At 53.1% G+C, this 14,507-nt stretch overlaps 1 protein-coding gene across 1 annotated transcript in view; it reads left to right on the forward strand.

Moving 5' to 3' along the window:
* The window catches only part of WSCD1 (WSC domain containing 1), a 32,110-nt gene extending 24,217 nt beyond the window's left edge, over positions 1-7,893 (forward strand). The window contains exons 6-9 of the mRNA XM_041000593.1: positions 2,534-2,678; positions 3,309-3,473; positions 5,932-6,132; positions 7,021-7,893. Of these exons, the coding sequence (XP_040856527.1) occupies positions 2,534-2,678; positions 3,309-3,473; positions 5,932-6,132; positions 7,021-7,373 (864 nt within the window). The 3' untranslated portion in view covers positions 7,374-7,893. The remainder of the gene's footprint in view (positions 1-2,533; positions 2,679-3,308; positions 3,474-5,931; positions 6,133-7,020) is intronic.
* The last annotated feature ends 6,614 nt before the right edge of the window (positions 7,894-14,507 follow it).

Consider the following 14,507-nt stretch of genomic DNA (forward strand, 5'->3'; position numbering starts at 1 on the left):
CTTAAGCCACAGCCTGCAACTCTGGCATGCCATATCAGGATATCAGTTGCAGGCCTCGCTGCTCCATTTCCGATCCAGCTCCCTGCTAATGCACCTGGGAAAGTGGCAGAGGATTGCCCGAGCACTTGGGTCCCTGAACCCATGTGGGAGACCAGGACGAAATTCCTGTCTCCTGACTTTGATCTGGCCCAACCCAAACTACTACAACCTTTTCAGGAGTGAATCAGTAAATGAAAGATCTGGCTGTCTTTCCTCCCTTGTCACTCTGACTTTCAAATAAGTAAGGCAAATTTTTTTTTTTTTAATTGTGTGTGCGCACTGATGTGACAATAAGTTTGGCCATTCATGCAGGTTTTTATGTATTTTTCATGGCCTTTTTGAAGGCTCCTCCTATGCATAGATTTCAACACTATTTCTACCCTAAAATGAACTCATGTTTTATGTCCCTATTTCCACGTCTTTTGAAGCCACCTCATGTCTGTGGCCACGATTCCCCTTCTCAGGAGGACACTCATCACTGTGGGTCAGGACACATCCTAGTGACCTCACTGTCCCTTACAACCCTCCTTGAAGACCCTTCCTTGGAGGCAGGTCATGTTTGAGGTTCTGAGCTGAGGACGTCAGCATGGGAGTTTGGGGGATGCAGTTCCATCCATCACAGCCACTGTGGACTGAAGTGTGGGGAACACAAGTAAGGCCCTGTGTCCCCTTTCACACCAGAGCTGCTGACCTCTCGGTTCTGTGGCTCCCTGAGTTGAAGAAGCTGATGTGGGGATAACTTAGTTTTGCTTTTGAATTTTTAAAACCAACAGAGATCTGACATCTTCTGGTTCATCTCCAAATGCCTGTAACAGTGGGGCTGGTGAGAAGCAAGAGCAGGAGCTTCCCTCTGGGTGACAGGGAACTTATCACTTGAGCCGTGGCTGCTGCCTCCCCAGAGTGTGCATCAGCAGGGAGCTGGAGTCAGACACAAAGCTGGGGACTTCGCTGCAGGCCCTGGGACGTAGCGTTAGCTTAACTGTCAGGCCAAGACCCGTGCCAGGAAAAAAAAAAAAGGTTTTGTGAAAGGAGATGGAGACAGAGTGGAGTGACTGCAAGCTGTACTTCCTGCTATGCCCAGGCCAGCCCTGTCCCAATGGAGGGTCAAGCCATGGACCCTGATTCCTGTTGAGAAGGGCGTGAAGGCCTGGGTACATGGACTGTGGCTGGAGCTACTCTCTGCGGTTCACTCCCTACAGGTGCAAGACCCCCAAGACAAGATGGGATGGGGAGGCCCACAGGGAGGCCGCTGTGCCTTGAGGGGAGGGTCCGGCCTGTGCGTGAAGGAATGGCAGGACTCTGAGGGTCTGTGCAATAGGCAGCAGCATTTCCCGCTGTCACCCTCTGGGTCTGCATTGGGCTCCGACAGCTGGGACAGTGCTGTCTTACATGAGTTCCTAGAGTCAGCTTTTCTAGGCCACACTTGCAAATTGGGATTGATTTTCCTTTATTTATTTATGAGGTCTTTTTTTTTTTTTACCTGTAGGCAAAAAGTAAAAAGGTTTGTGGAGCATATGCCTTAGCATGAAGCAAGTTTCTACACCTGCTGGCTCCCTCACACACATGTGGAGTCTACTTCTCATTTCCTGGTCTCCCGGAGGCTTGACATTGTGCATGTACAGGAATACAGGGAGGGGTGGAGGTGAAATGGGACTAATTACCCCCCTTGGTGCTGGCACACAGGAGATGCTCAGAAGGTATATATGTAAGAGGCACATTTCTGTTATCAAGCAAAAGTCTCTCTTTTCTTAATCATCAAATTATTTCCACTTGCCTGGAGAAGCAGACAGAGAGATAGACAGAGATCTTCATCTGCAGATTCACCTTCCAAACACCCACAGCAGCCAAGGCTGGGCCAAGCCAGCGTCAGGAGCCAGGAGCTCCCTCTGGGTCTCCTGCATTGAGTGGCCATCGTTGCTGCCTCGCGGGGTGTGCATTGGCAGGAAGCTGGATGGAAAGCGGGGCTGGGCCTCACACTGAGGCTCTCCGTCTGGGATGCGGCTGTCCCAAGTGATGTGTCAAACACTTGCTCTTAGTGGGTGTGATTTTGAATGAGCCGCAGTGGGTGTCCGAAGGGATGAGGAGGCTGAAGATGGCACCTTCCTTTACTTTACGCAGCCTCCTATCTTGTACCAGGCCCACATCATAAATGTGGGAGGTAGGTTTTGTTATATTTCTTCTGTGGTGAAATTCAGAAAGCTTAAGCATTGGAATTCATCATCGCATCCTCAGGCTGCCAGCACCCAGCTTGCTGCCACACTGGTGCAGCTGACTTGTTGCCAAGCAGCCATGAGCCCACAGAGGGCTGAGGTTGTGTCCTGCTAGGCTTTTTGTCCCCCAGGACTAGACAGAGAGGTAGTAATGGAAGGGTGACCGTCAGCCCAGCTGACCCCCATAGCCAACAGTCTCCCCTGGCCCCCGCCCATGGTGGTCCACCCAGGAAGTGGGATTTTGCATCCACTCAAGCATTTCTCTCCCTCTACCTCCCTGGCAGGAGTTCCCCTTGGCCATCCTCAGGGGCTTGGAGTGCTATTGTGCCTACCCCACCCCCCAGTTCAACCTGCGGGAGGCAGTGGACAGCTCACGGTGTGGACAGAGGCAGGCAGAGTACTGCGAGGTCTACCAGACACCTGTGCAAGGTGAGCTCTGGCTGTGAACTTAGATTTTAGGGGTATCCAGGGGCTTGAAGATGCCAGCAAACAAGGGCAGGAAGATCCCTGTCATCTTGGAGGCGGAGGGGTGGGGATAGCAGGAGAAGTGAGGCTCCACTTTGTTCAGAGACTGAAAGCCAGACATGGCCAGACCTGTCCATCCCTCAGCATCTCTCAGGGTGATGGGAAGACAGAGAGGCAGGGCCTGGTGGGAGAACAAATACAGGGAGAGGAGGAATGGACCAGGGGCTGTGGGGTCTCATGTCCCTCCGGGCCCTGGTATTCTCCTTGGGATCGTGCTGCGTCTACCCCAGCATCCTTAGGGACAGAGAAAGAGCAGGAGAGGGGAGAATGTTCCCATCACTGTCATGTACCTGCTACGGCCCCACATGTTCTGAGTGCTCAGGGCCTCTCCCCTGGGGATTCCAGCCCCAAGAGGAGATGAGATGCAGAGAGTCAGCCACCTGAGATGAGCCCAGCTTGGACTGTAGTCAGCTGTGCTCAGTCCAGCAATCCCCCGTTTGTTAAATGGGAATTAGGGAGTCCCGGCCTCAGTCTGCAGGGGGGTGGATCTGACAGTGAAGATGAGTAACGCTGTGATGCCTTCTGGATTTGCAGACACTCGATGCACAGATAGGCGATTCCTGCCCACCAAATCCAAGGTGTTCGTGGCTTTGTCAAGCTTCCCCGGGGCTGGGAACACATGGGCGCGGCACCTCATTGAGCATGCCACCGGCTTCTACACAGGGAGCTACTACTTCGACGGAGCCCTCTACAACAAAGGTGAGACCTGGGCTGACCTCCTCCTTGAACGTTGCAAAAGAACCTCTTGAAGAGCTTGTTAGAATGCTGATTCCTGGGCCGCACCTCCCTCTCTCCCTCCCTACTACCCACCCTACCTCCCCCAGGCTCAAATTGTATTATTCCCAGTTGGGGCCTGGGGAATTTGCATTTCTGACTGCCAAAGAATGCTGGTGCAGCCAGGCCTGGGCCCACACTGGGAGTGCCTATACTGATTTCTAAGGGAATGGCTGCCTACTCAAATGTCCCCTTTATCAATTTTTGTTTGTTTGTTTTTTAATTTACCTTAATTTTAGGTGTGTGTGTGGTGGGGGGGGGGGTCTTAGCAATTAGGGTGAAGCCAACTTAATTTGCTCAGGCTTGTTTGAAACTGAGATCTCTAACTACAATTAAAAAAATAGTCCCCCAAAGAGTTTTGTGATTTTTTTCATCCCCATGTGGAAATAAGAGACCTGGTTCTGTGTATATTAATGTCAATAGCTCAAGTCTAATGCTTGTGAAGAAAGAAGAGGTTTACGTGTGTCAAGCGGCATCTGAATTTGGCTGAATATATTGTCAAATACAAGGTCCACTCTCCATCTCCTAATGGGAGTTTGTTTTAGGAAAAGATGAGGGTGTTGGTGACATCCTAAAGAGGTACTCCCTGAGCCTGGCAGCAGCTCCTGGAACAGCCAGTGGCTAGCTTGGTCTGGATTGGAAGAAGCTAGCTGTGTAACTCACCCCTTACCCACCGACCCCCGACTGCCTTGGGGGTCTTGATTGAGGTAGGAAATGACTTAATGACCTGTGGTCCTGTCCCTTGTCCCGCCACCCTCTGTGCCCAGGCTGCCGTTGCCTGCTTGGCTACCTTGTGCAGGCCCCTGGGTTTTGTCCTTATAGGACTGAGAAACCCAGTGAGTATCCACAGCCAGCCCTGAAAGCTGGGGTGACATCACTGCAGTGCTGCTTTAGGGCACCCCAGTGTGTCTTGGAGCCTTATCAGATTGCTCTGATGCAGCCACAGGCCTCAAAGCGTGGATGGAGTGATGACGTGCAGGTCAAGTTCACAAGACAATCTCAATGCCAGAAGCACCATCCTGGCCCCAGGGGGGAACCTGAGCTGCAAGGCAGTCTGTTGTTGGACGAAGCAGGGATGGTACTGGTGACACCATGGCTCTCGGGCTTGTCACATTTCCCAGCCTGTGGTGGGACACTGCCCTTCATGACAGAATGCATCAAAGCTGAGGCTTTGGGGGCTGGGCCCAGGGCAAAACTGAATTTGAAACACACATTACGTTTTGATGGTTCTAAACCTGGACTTGTTTATTCAAAAAGGATTGGTGTTGTCCAGGCACAGAGAAGCCCTCATTACTCACTGTAGGTATACCCCTCCCCTTTGGTCCTCTGCAGCAGGCAAGAAGAGGGGTGAAGGGCAGGCCTGGCTTTGTGTCCAACAGCCCAAGCTCATGGGCGTTTGCAATGCTTGGCCTCAGAGCTGAGGGCCAAGCTGCAGTTAGAGCCTGGGGTCAGTTGTCTTTTTCCAGGAAACCACTGTGCTGTGTTCCCATAAGTTCTTGGGCCCCATGTGCAAGCCATCTGATACCGGATCACAAGCATAATGATGGGATTCCAGTCTCACCCTTTATCACCAGCTCCCAAGACCACCCCAGTTCATGCATGGAAGCCTTTGTGGGTCAGGTGTGACCCTTTGGCTGTGTCTGCTAGGTGTAGGCTCTGCCATCAGTCATCACTCGGGTTTGGAGTGCACCACATGGTCCAGGGAAGAGGCAGACCCGGAGAGGATGGTCCATGGGAGCCAAGGCTCCATCTACAGAACGAGACTCTGAGTTCCTCAGGACCAGGGTCAAACACAGTGGATTAGTCCTTGACCGGACTTGCTTTGTGGCCCAAGGGACAAGAGCCAGAGCCTGTTCTGGACCACTGTGTGGGTGTAGCTGCTTGCAGCTGTTGATCCCCCACCCCCACTTGCTCCCTGCTGCGAATCCCGTCCCTGTTAGGAGGAGGTGGATGGAGCCTAGGGGCCCCACAGAGCCCTGTGGAGAAAACTTATGGTGCACTCAGGGGTCTGTGACCCTGGGCAAACCCACAGCCATTCTGGGTCTCAGGCTCTTCCTGTAGCTGCACCTGCAGCTATGGTTCACAGGATATCACCCACATGAACATCTCCCAAGGGAACGTATGTCTCTCCAGCATCTGTCTGCCCAAATAGCGTGGGCTGCTGAGCCATGGAGGCCTGCGGAGGCGCTGTTTTCATTTCCCCTGTAGACACCGTCTCCAGCTCTCTGTCACTTCCTGTTCTCACTTGCCCCAGAGCAGAGTCACTCCCACCAGGGCCACTCCAATCTTGCATCCACAGTCCCCGTCTTACCCTTGGCGCCAGCCTTCCCATCAGCCTCATCACTGCTTCCTCCACACTGGCTCTCTTGTCTGTCTGGAGCAGGGTTCAAGGGTGAGAAGGACCACTGGCGGAGCCGGCGCACTATCTGCGTGAAGACGCATGAGAGCGGCAAGAGGGAGATTGAAATGTTTGACTCCGCCATCTTGCTCATCCGGAACCCATACAGGTCCCTGGTGGCCGAGTTCAACAGGAAGTGTGCTGGACACCTGGGCTACGCACCTGACCGCAACTGGAAGGGCAAAGGTAAGCAAGTGTTGGAGCTGGTCGGTGCAGGCATGGTCCTGGAACAGGACCACATGGTCCTTGTAGGGACGTGGGAGGCTGCTGTGCCTGAGCTGAGCATGGCTCTTCCCCATTCACCACTGCCTGCTCACATTCCTCCTCCAGCCCCCTGCTGTAGGGGAGTTGGGTCATCTACACCCCGTTTCCTACCCCTGCTTGTGCCCAGGGGTTCGCATAGGGCAGGGAGCAGAGCTCTGTGTGGGATGCAAGCAAGCCTGGACTGCACATTATCTCCAGGACCCAGATTCCTCCCTGGTACAGCGAGGCCATCATGTGCATGTGGTGAGGCATGCGGGAACAAGTGTGATGCTAAGCCATATGCCCAGAGTGGGACCAGAGCACAGTGGCTCATTCCCCTCCCAGGCTAACACCCACCACTCCTCATGGGGTCCCAGGAGGGCATCACCTCCAGCCCCACCTTCCAGTGGTGCCCCAGGAACGTGCAGGTGGCAGTGCTGGGGTTCATGCCCCATGTGTAACCTTGGGTGCTGTAAAAACACCAGAGACTGGGTGTTGTTTAAAATCCATTTATTTTCATTTTGTATGAGAGGGAGAGACAGCGATCTTCCATCTACTGGTTCGCTTACCAAATGCCAACAACAAGCAGCCACTTCTGAGCCAGGCTGCAGCCAGGAGCCCAACACTTAGTCTGAGTACTTAGCACTTCCAAGTACTTAAGTTATGCCCTGCTGCCTCTCAGGGTGTGCATTAGCAGGAAATTAAAAATTGAAAGTGGAACTGGCCTTGAACTCAGCTATGCCAATATAGGACACGCCTTCCTCCCAGGGGCTGGCCGTGGACAGGAAGGGCCCCCTGACCACCCCATGCTCTTTCTCTCCCCTGACCCAGAGTGGCCAGACTTCGTGAACAGCTACGCATCGTGGTGGTCCTCACACGTGCTGGACTGGCTCAAGTATGGGAAGCGGCTGCTCGTGGTACACTACGAGGAGCTGCGCCACAGCCTGGTACCCACACTACGGGAGATGGTGGCCTTCCTCAACGTGTCGGTGAGCGAGGAGCGCCTGCTCTGTGTGGAGAACAACAAGGAGGGCAGTTTCCGGCGCCGTGGCCGGCGCCCGCATGACCCCGAGCCCTTCACCCCTGAGATGAAGGACCTGATTAACGGCTACATCCGGACAGTGGACAAGGCCCTGCGTGATCACAACTGGGCGGGGCTGCCCAGGGAGTATGTGCCCAGATGATAGGCCCGACCCGCACTGCCCATCCTGCTGAGAGACACTTGCACGCTGCAGGACCTTGCAACTGCGGGTACCTGGGCCTGCAGCCTCCCTGGGACATAGGACGGCTCATGCAAGGGCAGATGGCACAGGTGTACGGTCAACAGGGGGGCCACGCACACAGGTAGAGTGGACACAAAGCCTGCAGGACACAGATGGACACACATGCCTAGCCGGATACCCATACGTTTTCAGACATTCCTAGATGCCGCTCCATGCTCATGTGCCTGTTTTGGCACACCCAAGCCACTACTCAAGGTGTGCCAGACACTCCCAGCCTTGTAAACCCAGCCAGCCAGAGACCCAGACCCTTGGAGATATCTGAGTGCTCCAGAGGGTGCTGTCTTGTGCCCTCCAAGGTTGGGGAATGTCCTGTGTGCAGCCTTGGCATTGACTTGTCCATCAGGGGCTTAAGATGGGCAGATGCTGGACTGGGTGGCATCCATGCTCTGGGCATCAGGGGTAGAGGCAACCCTGACCGTGTGTCCAGTGTCCCATAAATGTGTGTGCCTTGCAGCCAGGCACCACATACCCTGCAGCCCTGCCTCTCTCTCCTCTGTGGTTGAGCTGGTGGCACAGGAAATAGGGGGCGGGGAGACCTCTCTCTACCCCTTGAAGACCCCAGGATCACCCTCCCACCCTTTCCCCACGGCTTCCATCTCATGTGCTCCTCAGGCTGGGCTGCCTGGTCTGGCTTCCTCTTCCCACTGTCCAGGGGTTCTACCATGCCTGGAAGCAGAGATGAGGGTGAGGCCAGGCTTTGTGTGGAGCCTGACACCCAAGGATCCATAGGCCAGCAAGTAGGGTTCCAGAGAAAGCTGCAAGAGACTGCCAGTGGGCATGCCCTGACCCCAGAGGGCACACTCTGACACCCCAGTTGGCATGGCCTGACCCTAGTGGGTGTGTCCTGACCACAATGGCCATGCCCTGACCCCAATGGTCATGCATCGGAGATCCCTGGGACCTGTTGCATCTGCCCCCCCACTCTGCAGGGGGCAGGAGAAAGAGGTGTATCAGTGGCTCCTCCAGGTGACCCTGGGGTGTAGCCCCTGTTTCTGCCTCGTCCCCTTTCTCTTTCCTTCTCACTCCCATGCCACTTCCTGTTGCTTTTGTCCCTGTCTGCAAGATTCACATTGTTGCCATGTGTTCCTCCATCTCCCCAGCTGGTTATGGACACCCTGGCCCAAGGCTGCTGGGAAGGAAGAAGATGGACAAGGCCCCCTCCCCTCCTCTCCTGCAAGCCACCAGCCTCGGATCTCCAGACATGTGTCACAGTGGCTCGCTCTGCCATGGTTCTAAGGAATCGAAGGAGAGGAGGCTGGTGGCCAAGGCAGAGGGGACAGCGTGTAAGAGGCCCAGAGGTGTGCTTGACCCAGGTGATAGTTTGAGGGTAGAGCAGTGTCTCTGGGACCGGGGAGGTGAGGACAGGGAAAGGAACTGTCCTGCCAGTGGCTCCATGCTCTGCCCTCTCCCCCAGCTGTGCCCTGCTGTTGTGGGATGAGGAGAGGAGCCAATGCTCAGGCCCTTACTGGGTCAGCCTCTGCTTGACCAGTGCTCAGAAATGAGGCTTCAGGAACCAGGGGAGCCCAGCATAGGTGGCAGCCGAGGTGCAAGCCAGGAACGAGCTCATGGCAGCCAAGGTGCAGAAAGGCCTTAGGGGTCAGGTGGCACCCTTATGGGCTTCTCTGGGCCTGGGGTAATCCTGGCTGGGCCCTTTGGTCTTGTCCTGGGACAGCCATCGGGGAGGCCTCTCTCAGCACAGCCAAGCTGCACCAGAAGGAGAAAACACAGAAAGGGGTTTGGAAGACTTGAGTACAGGAAGGCCCTGTATCTGTACTCTGGTCCAGACATGGCAACCTCCAAACGAGCATAGGGCCCAGGGCAGCTGCCCCTGGGGAAGGCCTCCCAGCTGTGCAGCAGACTTGGCATCTGTATCACTCATGGCCCAAGCCCTTGCTGGGTTCCCCTTAAACCCACCCTGAAGTCAGGCTCTTCCTGCCCCCCACTACCCGGACCCTGCAGCATTCCACCAGCAGTCAGCCTGGGAAAGCTCCTGAGGGCATTTGTTTTGAGCCACATGGGGCAACAGGACCCATCCAGTAGTGTCCACGCTGCCTTGGAAGGCCAGGGCAAGTAAACCTAGCATCTTGGCAGGAAGGCAAGAGGTGTGACCATGAAGCAGCTGGAAAATAGAAGGGCCACACCCCCAAGTTGGGCCTCCAGGCTCTGGGGCCACAGAACAGTCCTCAGGGCAGGAGACCAGACACTCTGCGGATAGGCCTGCCTGGAACCCCACCCCACGGACGAGCTTCCTTCCCACCTCCCAGAGTCTGGGGGGAACAGCAGCCCCAACTTACTCCTTGTGGTGATATGAGCACATTCACTACCTCCAGGTGCCCTGAGACCACCTCCATTTCCACGTGGACTGCTCACACAGCCTTTGTAGTTCACTGTAGAGCTTACCTGGGAGCACAGGTGAGCAGGGTGATGGGTTCTGGCTCCACTGGGTTGGATGACTCCACATAGCAAGGCGCCTGGCACTGGCAGGAGCTCCTTGGATGAGCCAGGAGGTGCAATGGCCCTGAGATCGCTGCTGGTCCTCAGTAGCCTTTTTCCGGGCCTGCCTCTGTAGACAGTCTCATCAGAAACACAAAGAGGGATCCATCTGTCTTTTAGGGGATGTTTGTTTGTCTCTCTCCAAGTTAGGCCTCATCAGCAGCTTCCAGCTCCTCAGTAAGGAAGAGCCAAGGAGGAAGGCTAGCCTTTAGGCAGGGCAACAATGTGGCAAATGTGTCAGGAACCAATTAATCTGGAACAGAAACTCAGCCTGCCTGTGGCTTCCAACTCTCCCTAGCAAAGGAGTTGTGCAGACCCGTGTTGCAACATGCATTGTGCCTGCATTTCATCTCCCATTGTGGATCAATTTGGAAAAACCAAAATATATCATTTTTTAAAACTAAAACACATCTTGATAATCCCAGTGATGTGTAAATGAGAGAAAAGAATAGATGGGCTTCCAAACCCTGGGAAGAAAACTGCTTAATTACATGAGCATCTTAGTAGAAAGCCTTTCACAGCTAAAGTTAGCATTGGGGTGCATGAATATGCGATCATGCTTGCACATCAGTGTGCAGCCGCCCCTCCCTCCCCTTCAGAGCACGTGGTTCTTAGGGGAGGAAAGGATGTGCTGAAGTCCTTCCCTGTGGGAAATGGGTTTGTTTACTTCTGACCTGGCGCTTCATTGGAAGTATTCTGAACCTGATGCCTCCCACATGGACCTTTGAGGCTTAGGGAGGAGTTGGTAGGGCTGACCTCATTTTGACCACTACTCCTGAGTCCTGGGAGTAAAATGCAGTGGAAATGACAGTGTCTTCTGATGGACAGGCTGAGATGTGCTCCCACTTATGCTGCCCTGCCCCCTGGACCTGACCTTTTCCATCTCTGGCTATGGGTTCCACCAGACCAGGGGCATGCAGAGCGGTGGTTGCCTTCCCAAGATCTGGGAGCCCGATTCCTTCCTGGCAGTCCCACATTTCTGCTCAAAGGGTCACAGGGTCTAGCAGAGTTGATGCCTGCCACCTGCATGGAGGGACCCTTGACCTGACTGGAGCTGGCCAGGCTGTATCCTGAAGGCCATTGTGGTTACATTAGGTATGATCCTGAGAAGCAAGAGGATGCACCACAGGGAGTTCCAGGATGTGCTCTGGGAATGTGGGACAAAAATGCTTTTCCTGCCCTTACTGGCCACAACAGTGTGCACAGGTACTTCTGAGCCTTGGTGGTGGCCCTCGGGAGATCATGCCAGGGTTCACTCTGAACGGGAAAGAGACAAAGAGGAATGAGACCCTCAGTGGCCCTCTCCCTGGACCTTTTCTATCACATGAGCAATAGGTTCTCTTTAGGGCCCCAGTGGGTTTCTGTGATGGGATACTCCACTTCCAGAACACCGCACAGAGAACTTGGCTGGCAAGGCCCTGGACTTTGTTCTCAGCACTGCAGCTGTTGAAGATGAGGCCGGAAACCCAATAGCACAAGGTGAAAGATTGGGTGGGCACTATTCCCAGATGCTGGGACTGGAGCTGGGTGTGGAATATTCTCTGGGAAGCTGTGCTAAGTCACAGAGATAGGTTTTGCTAAGTGCATGGTAAGGAGCACTCCCTTCGCTGCAGACAGCCGTGTTCACACACCAGCCACCCACATGAATAGCCAGGGCCTGGTGCTCTAGGATTGGGCATCAGTTCACATGGTCAGCACTCCTTCTCACGGTCAAAGCTGGCATATCAAGATGGTGACTAATCCTTTCCCATGCTGGAAGGAGGGCAACACCCTAAGTTATGTGTCTGGGAGGAAGCCCTGAACAACAGAGGCCTAGTGACAAACACAGATACTTGCCCCAGTCTTAAGCAAATTTCTGAAAAGATCCATTTCATTTATTTGAAAGTCAGATTGACAGAGAGGGAGAGGCAGGGGTGCTGGGTGGTGGCGGATGGAGCAATGAACCTGGCTTCCACCTGTTAGTGCACTTTCCAAAGTGCCACAGCAGAGAGGGTTGAGCCAGTTCAAAATCAGGAGCCAGGAACTGCATTTGGGTCTCCCACATGGATGGCAGGGATCCAAACTTTTGGCCCATCTTCTGCTTTTCTGAGATGAATTATCAGGGATCTGGATTAGAAGCTGTGCAACCAGGGCTCCAAACAGTATTCTGATACAGGAGGCAGCATTACAGGCAGAGTCTTAATCAACTGACCCCAGCCACCCGTTTATACCACGAGATACTGAGCTGAATCCATACCTGACCAGAATCACCTGTGGGAAGATGCTTCAGTTTATAGAAAATGAAACTGGAAGATAAGTTTATGTCAGTGTGGGAAAAAAAAAAAGAAACCACACATGTATAGTCTTCAGAAATGTCATAGAAAATTCTCCCAGTTATGCTCCAGCCTTCAGCATCTCCATCTGGGCCCCTGCTGAGCCACCCAGGCTGGCTGGGCTCCTGCCCACCTTGGCAGTGGAAGGTGACAACTAGCTTCCTGCAGTAGTCTTCCTATGGCTACAGCTCTAGTTTCTTTACACCCAGGAAAACACACTGATCCCCACCCTCAGCCTAACGGGATCAGCGAGCCAGAGCAAGTCTGCCCAGATATCCCAGTGGGGTGGCACAGTCCGTGGTTTTACCCACGACATCTGTTCTTAGCATAATCCATCATGCCCCGTTAGGTCCAGGCTCCCCTGGCCCCATGCCGCATTAGCCTCCACCAGGTAATTAAAGGTTTGGCTTACCACGAGAGACCTTCAGCTTCACCTTTCTGCCACCCAGGAAGCCTCTGAATGACACAGACGCTAATGAGATGTTCAAATATAGAAAATTCCACGACTCCTTGCCTGCGTGGTGACATTTATTCAGCCGGAGTGATGGGGTTCCACCACTACATTACTTACAATTTCTACCTGACCTTGGGTGGCGGAGTGTAATCTTTAAGGAAACTATCCATTTAATCTCCCTCGCCTTATTAGCCTTTAATTACTATGACAAATTTCCACATGTACAAAGAATGTTAGGATTATAATTCAATTTTCCCCTCAAACAGTCCAGTAGCCAAGGGCAGAGGGGCCGTCTCTGACAGAGTCAAATTCTGCCCGGGAAAACGTCCTAAATCTGATGAAGTCTCCTGCTCCCCTCAGCACTGGGCAGGGCTTAGCTAGGCCTTAGCTCCCAGGTACTATTAGGGCCCCTGGCAGGTCATACATTCATGCATTCATGCCCTTAAGCTGTTGGGCTGTCTCTCTCTCTCTCTCTCCCTGAGATCAAGGTCAGGCAAGAGCATAGGCTAGAAAGAGGATATTTTACTCACAGGATGTCTGTAGACTCAAGAGCTTCACTGACTTGTATCATGAGCCACTGCTTCATGCAGATGTTCAGTTGCCAAAAGACAATGAATGGAAAGAAGCCAGAGTTACTCTCCTATTTTCCCATAGAAATGTCCTCCTCTGAATAGCTCTTGCTGGACCTCATCCCATCAATTATGGAACAAGGCTTTCTGAGGGCCAGCAGTGCTTAGATGTGGGAATTAATGCAACAACGAGGAGAGCAAAGATGCCCAGGCCTGAAGTCTAGGAGGTGGGGTTCTGGAAACTGACCCCACCACTCTTCATCCAATGAACCTGTCAAAGACTCTGCCAGGCACCCTGAGGGCTGTCACCAAGCCGGGCAAGGGAGCTGGGGCCTGGGCTTGACCTCGTACTCTTGTCCTCTGGATTAGGGCTCATTGGATCCTTGGGGTCCTCTGACCTGAAGAGAGGCAGTCAGACACACTTCTGGTCAGTTGGACTTGGGCCAGGGGAGCAGCAGTTGCAGATGGCGGGAATGTGCCCACGGAACGTGGATGTGGGGGTGTGGAGAGCTCTGCAGAGACCAACGAACCCTGGTGTTGTGCTGGGATGGGAAGAACCAAGAAGTCAGTCGCCTGGAGTGACAGAGGATCTGTGGATAGCAATATCAGTGCGACCAACAAACCCTCGGACAGAAATCGCCTACTTCACCTGGTGAGTTCTTCCACGTGTCCCTTCTGGTGCTGATTTACTGTGTAGTTACTTGAACAGCATAACTGATCAACTTCTACTCTTTTCACTTGTGTCGCATCATGAATGTGTTGCCAGTTTTCTATAGTCTGGTTTATTTCTTATCACTTCCTCTCGTTTTTCTATTTTTCTGTCCTACCCAAGGACACGGGGATTAAAAGTGACAACCTGGTATTATCCACTCACACTGCTCTCCATGCTCATAAAAAATGCTAAAGCAGGTGATTAATGGGTGTGTCTCTGCCCATATCTGAATGTATAGATGAAAAAATTGGAGAAATGATTATTTGTTTTTGCCAAAAAAAATGTGATCAGCCAATGTTCCAAAGACATGTATAATTTTAGTTTAAACACACACACACACACACACATATATATATATATTTGCTTGTTTGAGAAAGCAAGAGAGAGAATTTGCCATCCACTGAGTCACTCTCTATAGAGCCACAATGTCCAAAGATGGTCAAAACCTTGAACTTCATCCGGGTCTCCCATGTGTTTGACAGGAACATAAGCACT

This window comes from Ochotona curzoniae, unplaced genomic scaffold (assembly GCF_017591425.1).
Source record: "Ochotona curzoniae isolate NIBS_2020 unplaced genomic scaffold, NIBS_Ocur_1.0 scaffold_2453, whole genome shotgun sequence".
Taxonomy (NCBI): Eukaryota; Metazoa; Chordata; class Mammalia; order Lagomorpha; family Ochotonidae; genus Ochotona; species Ochotona curzoniae.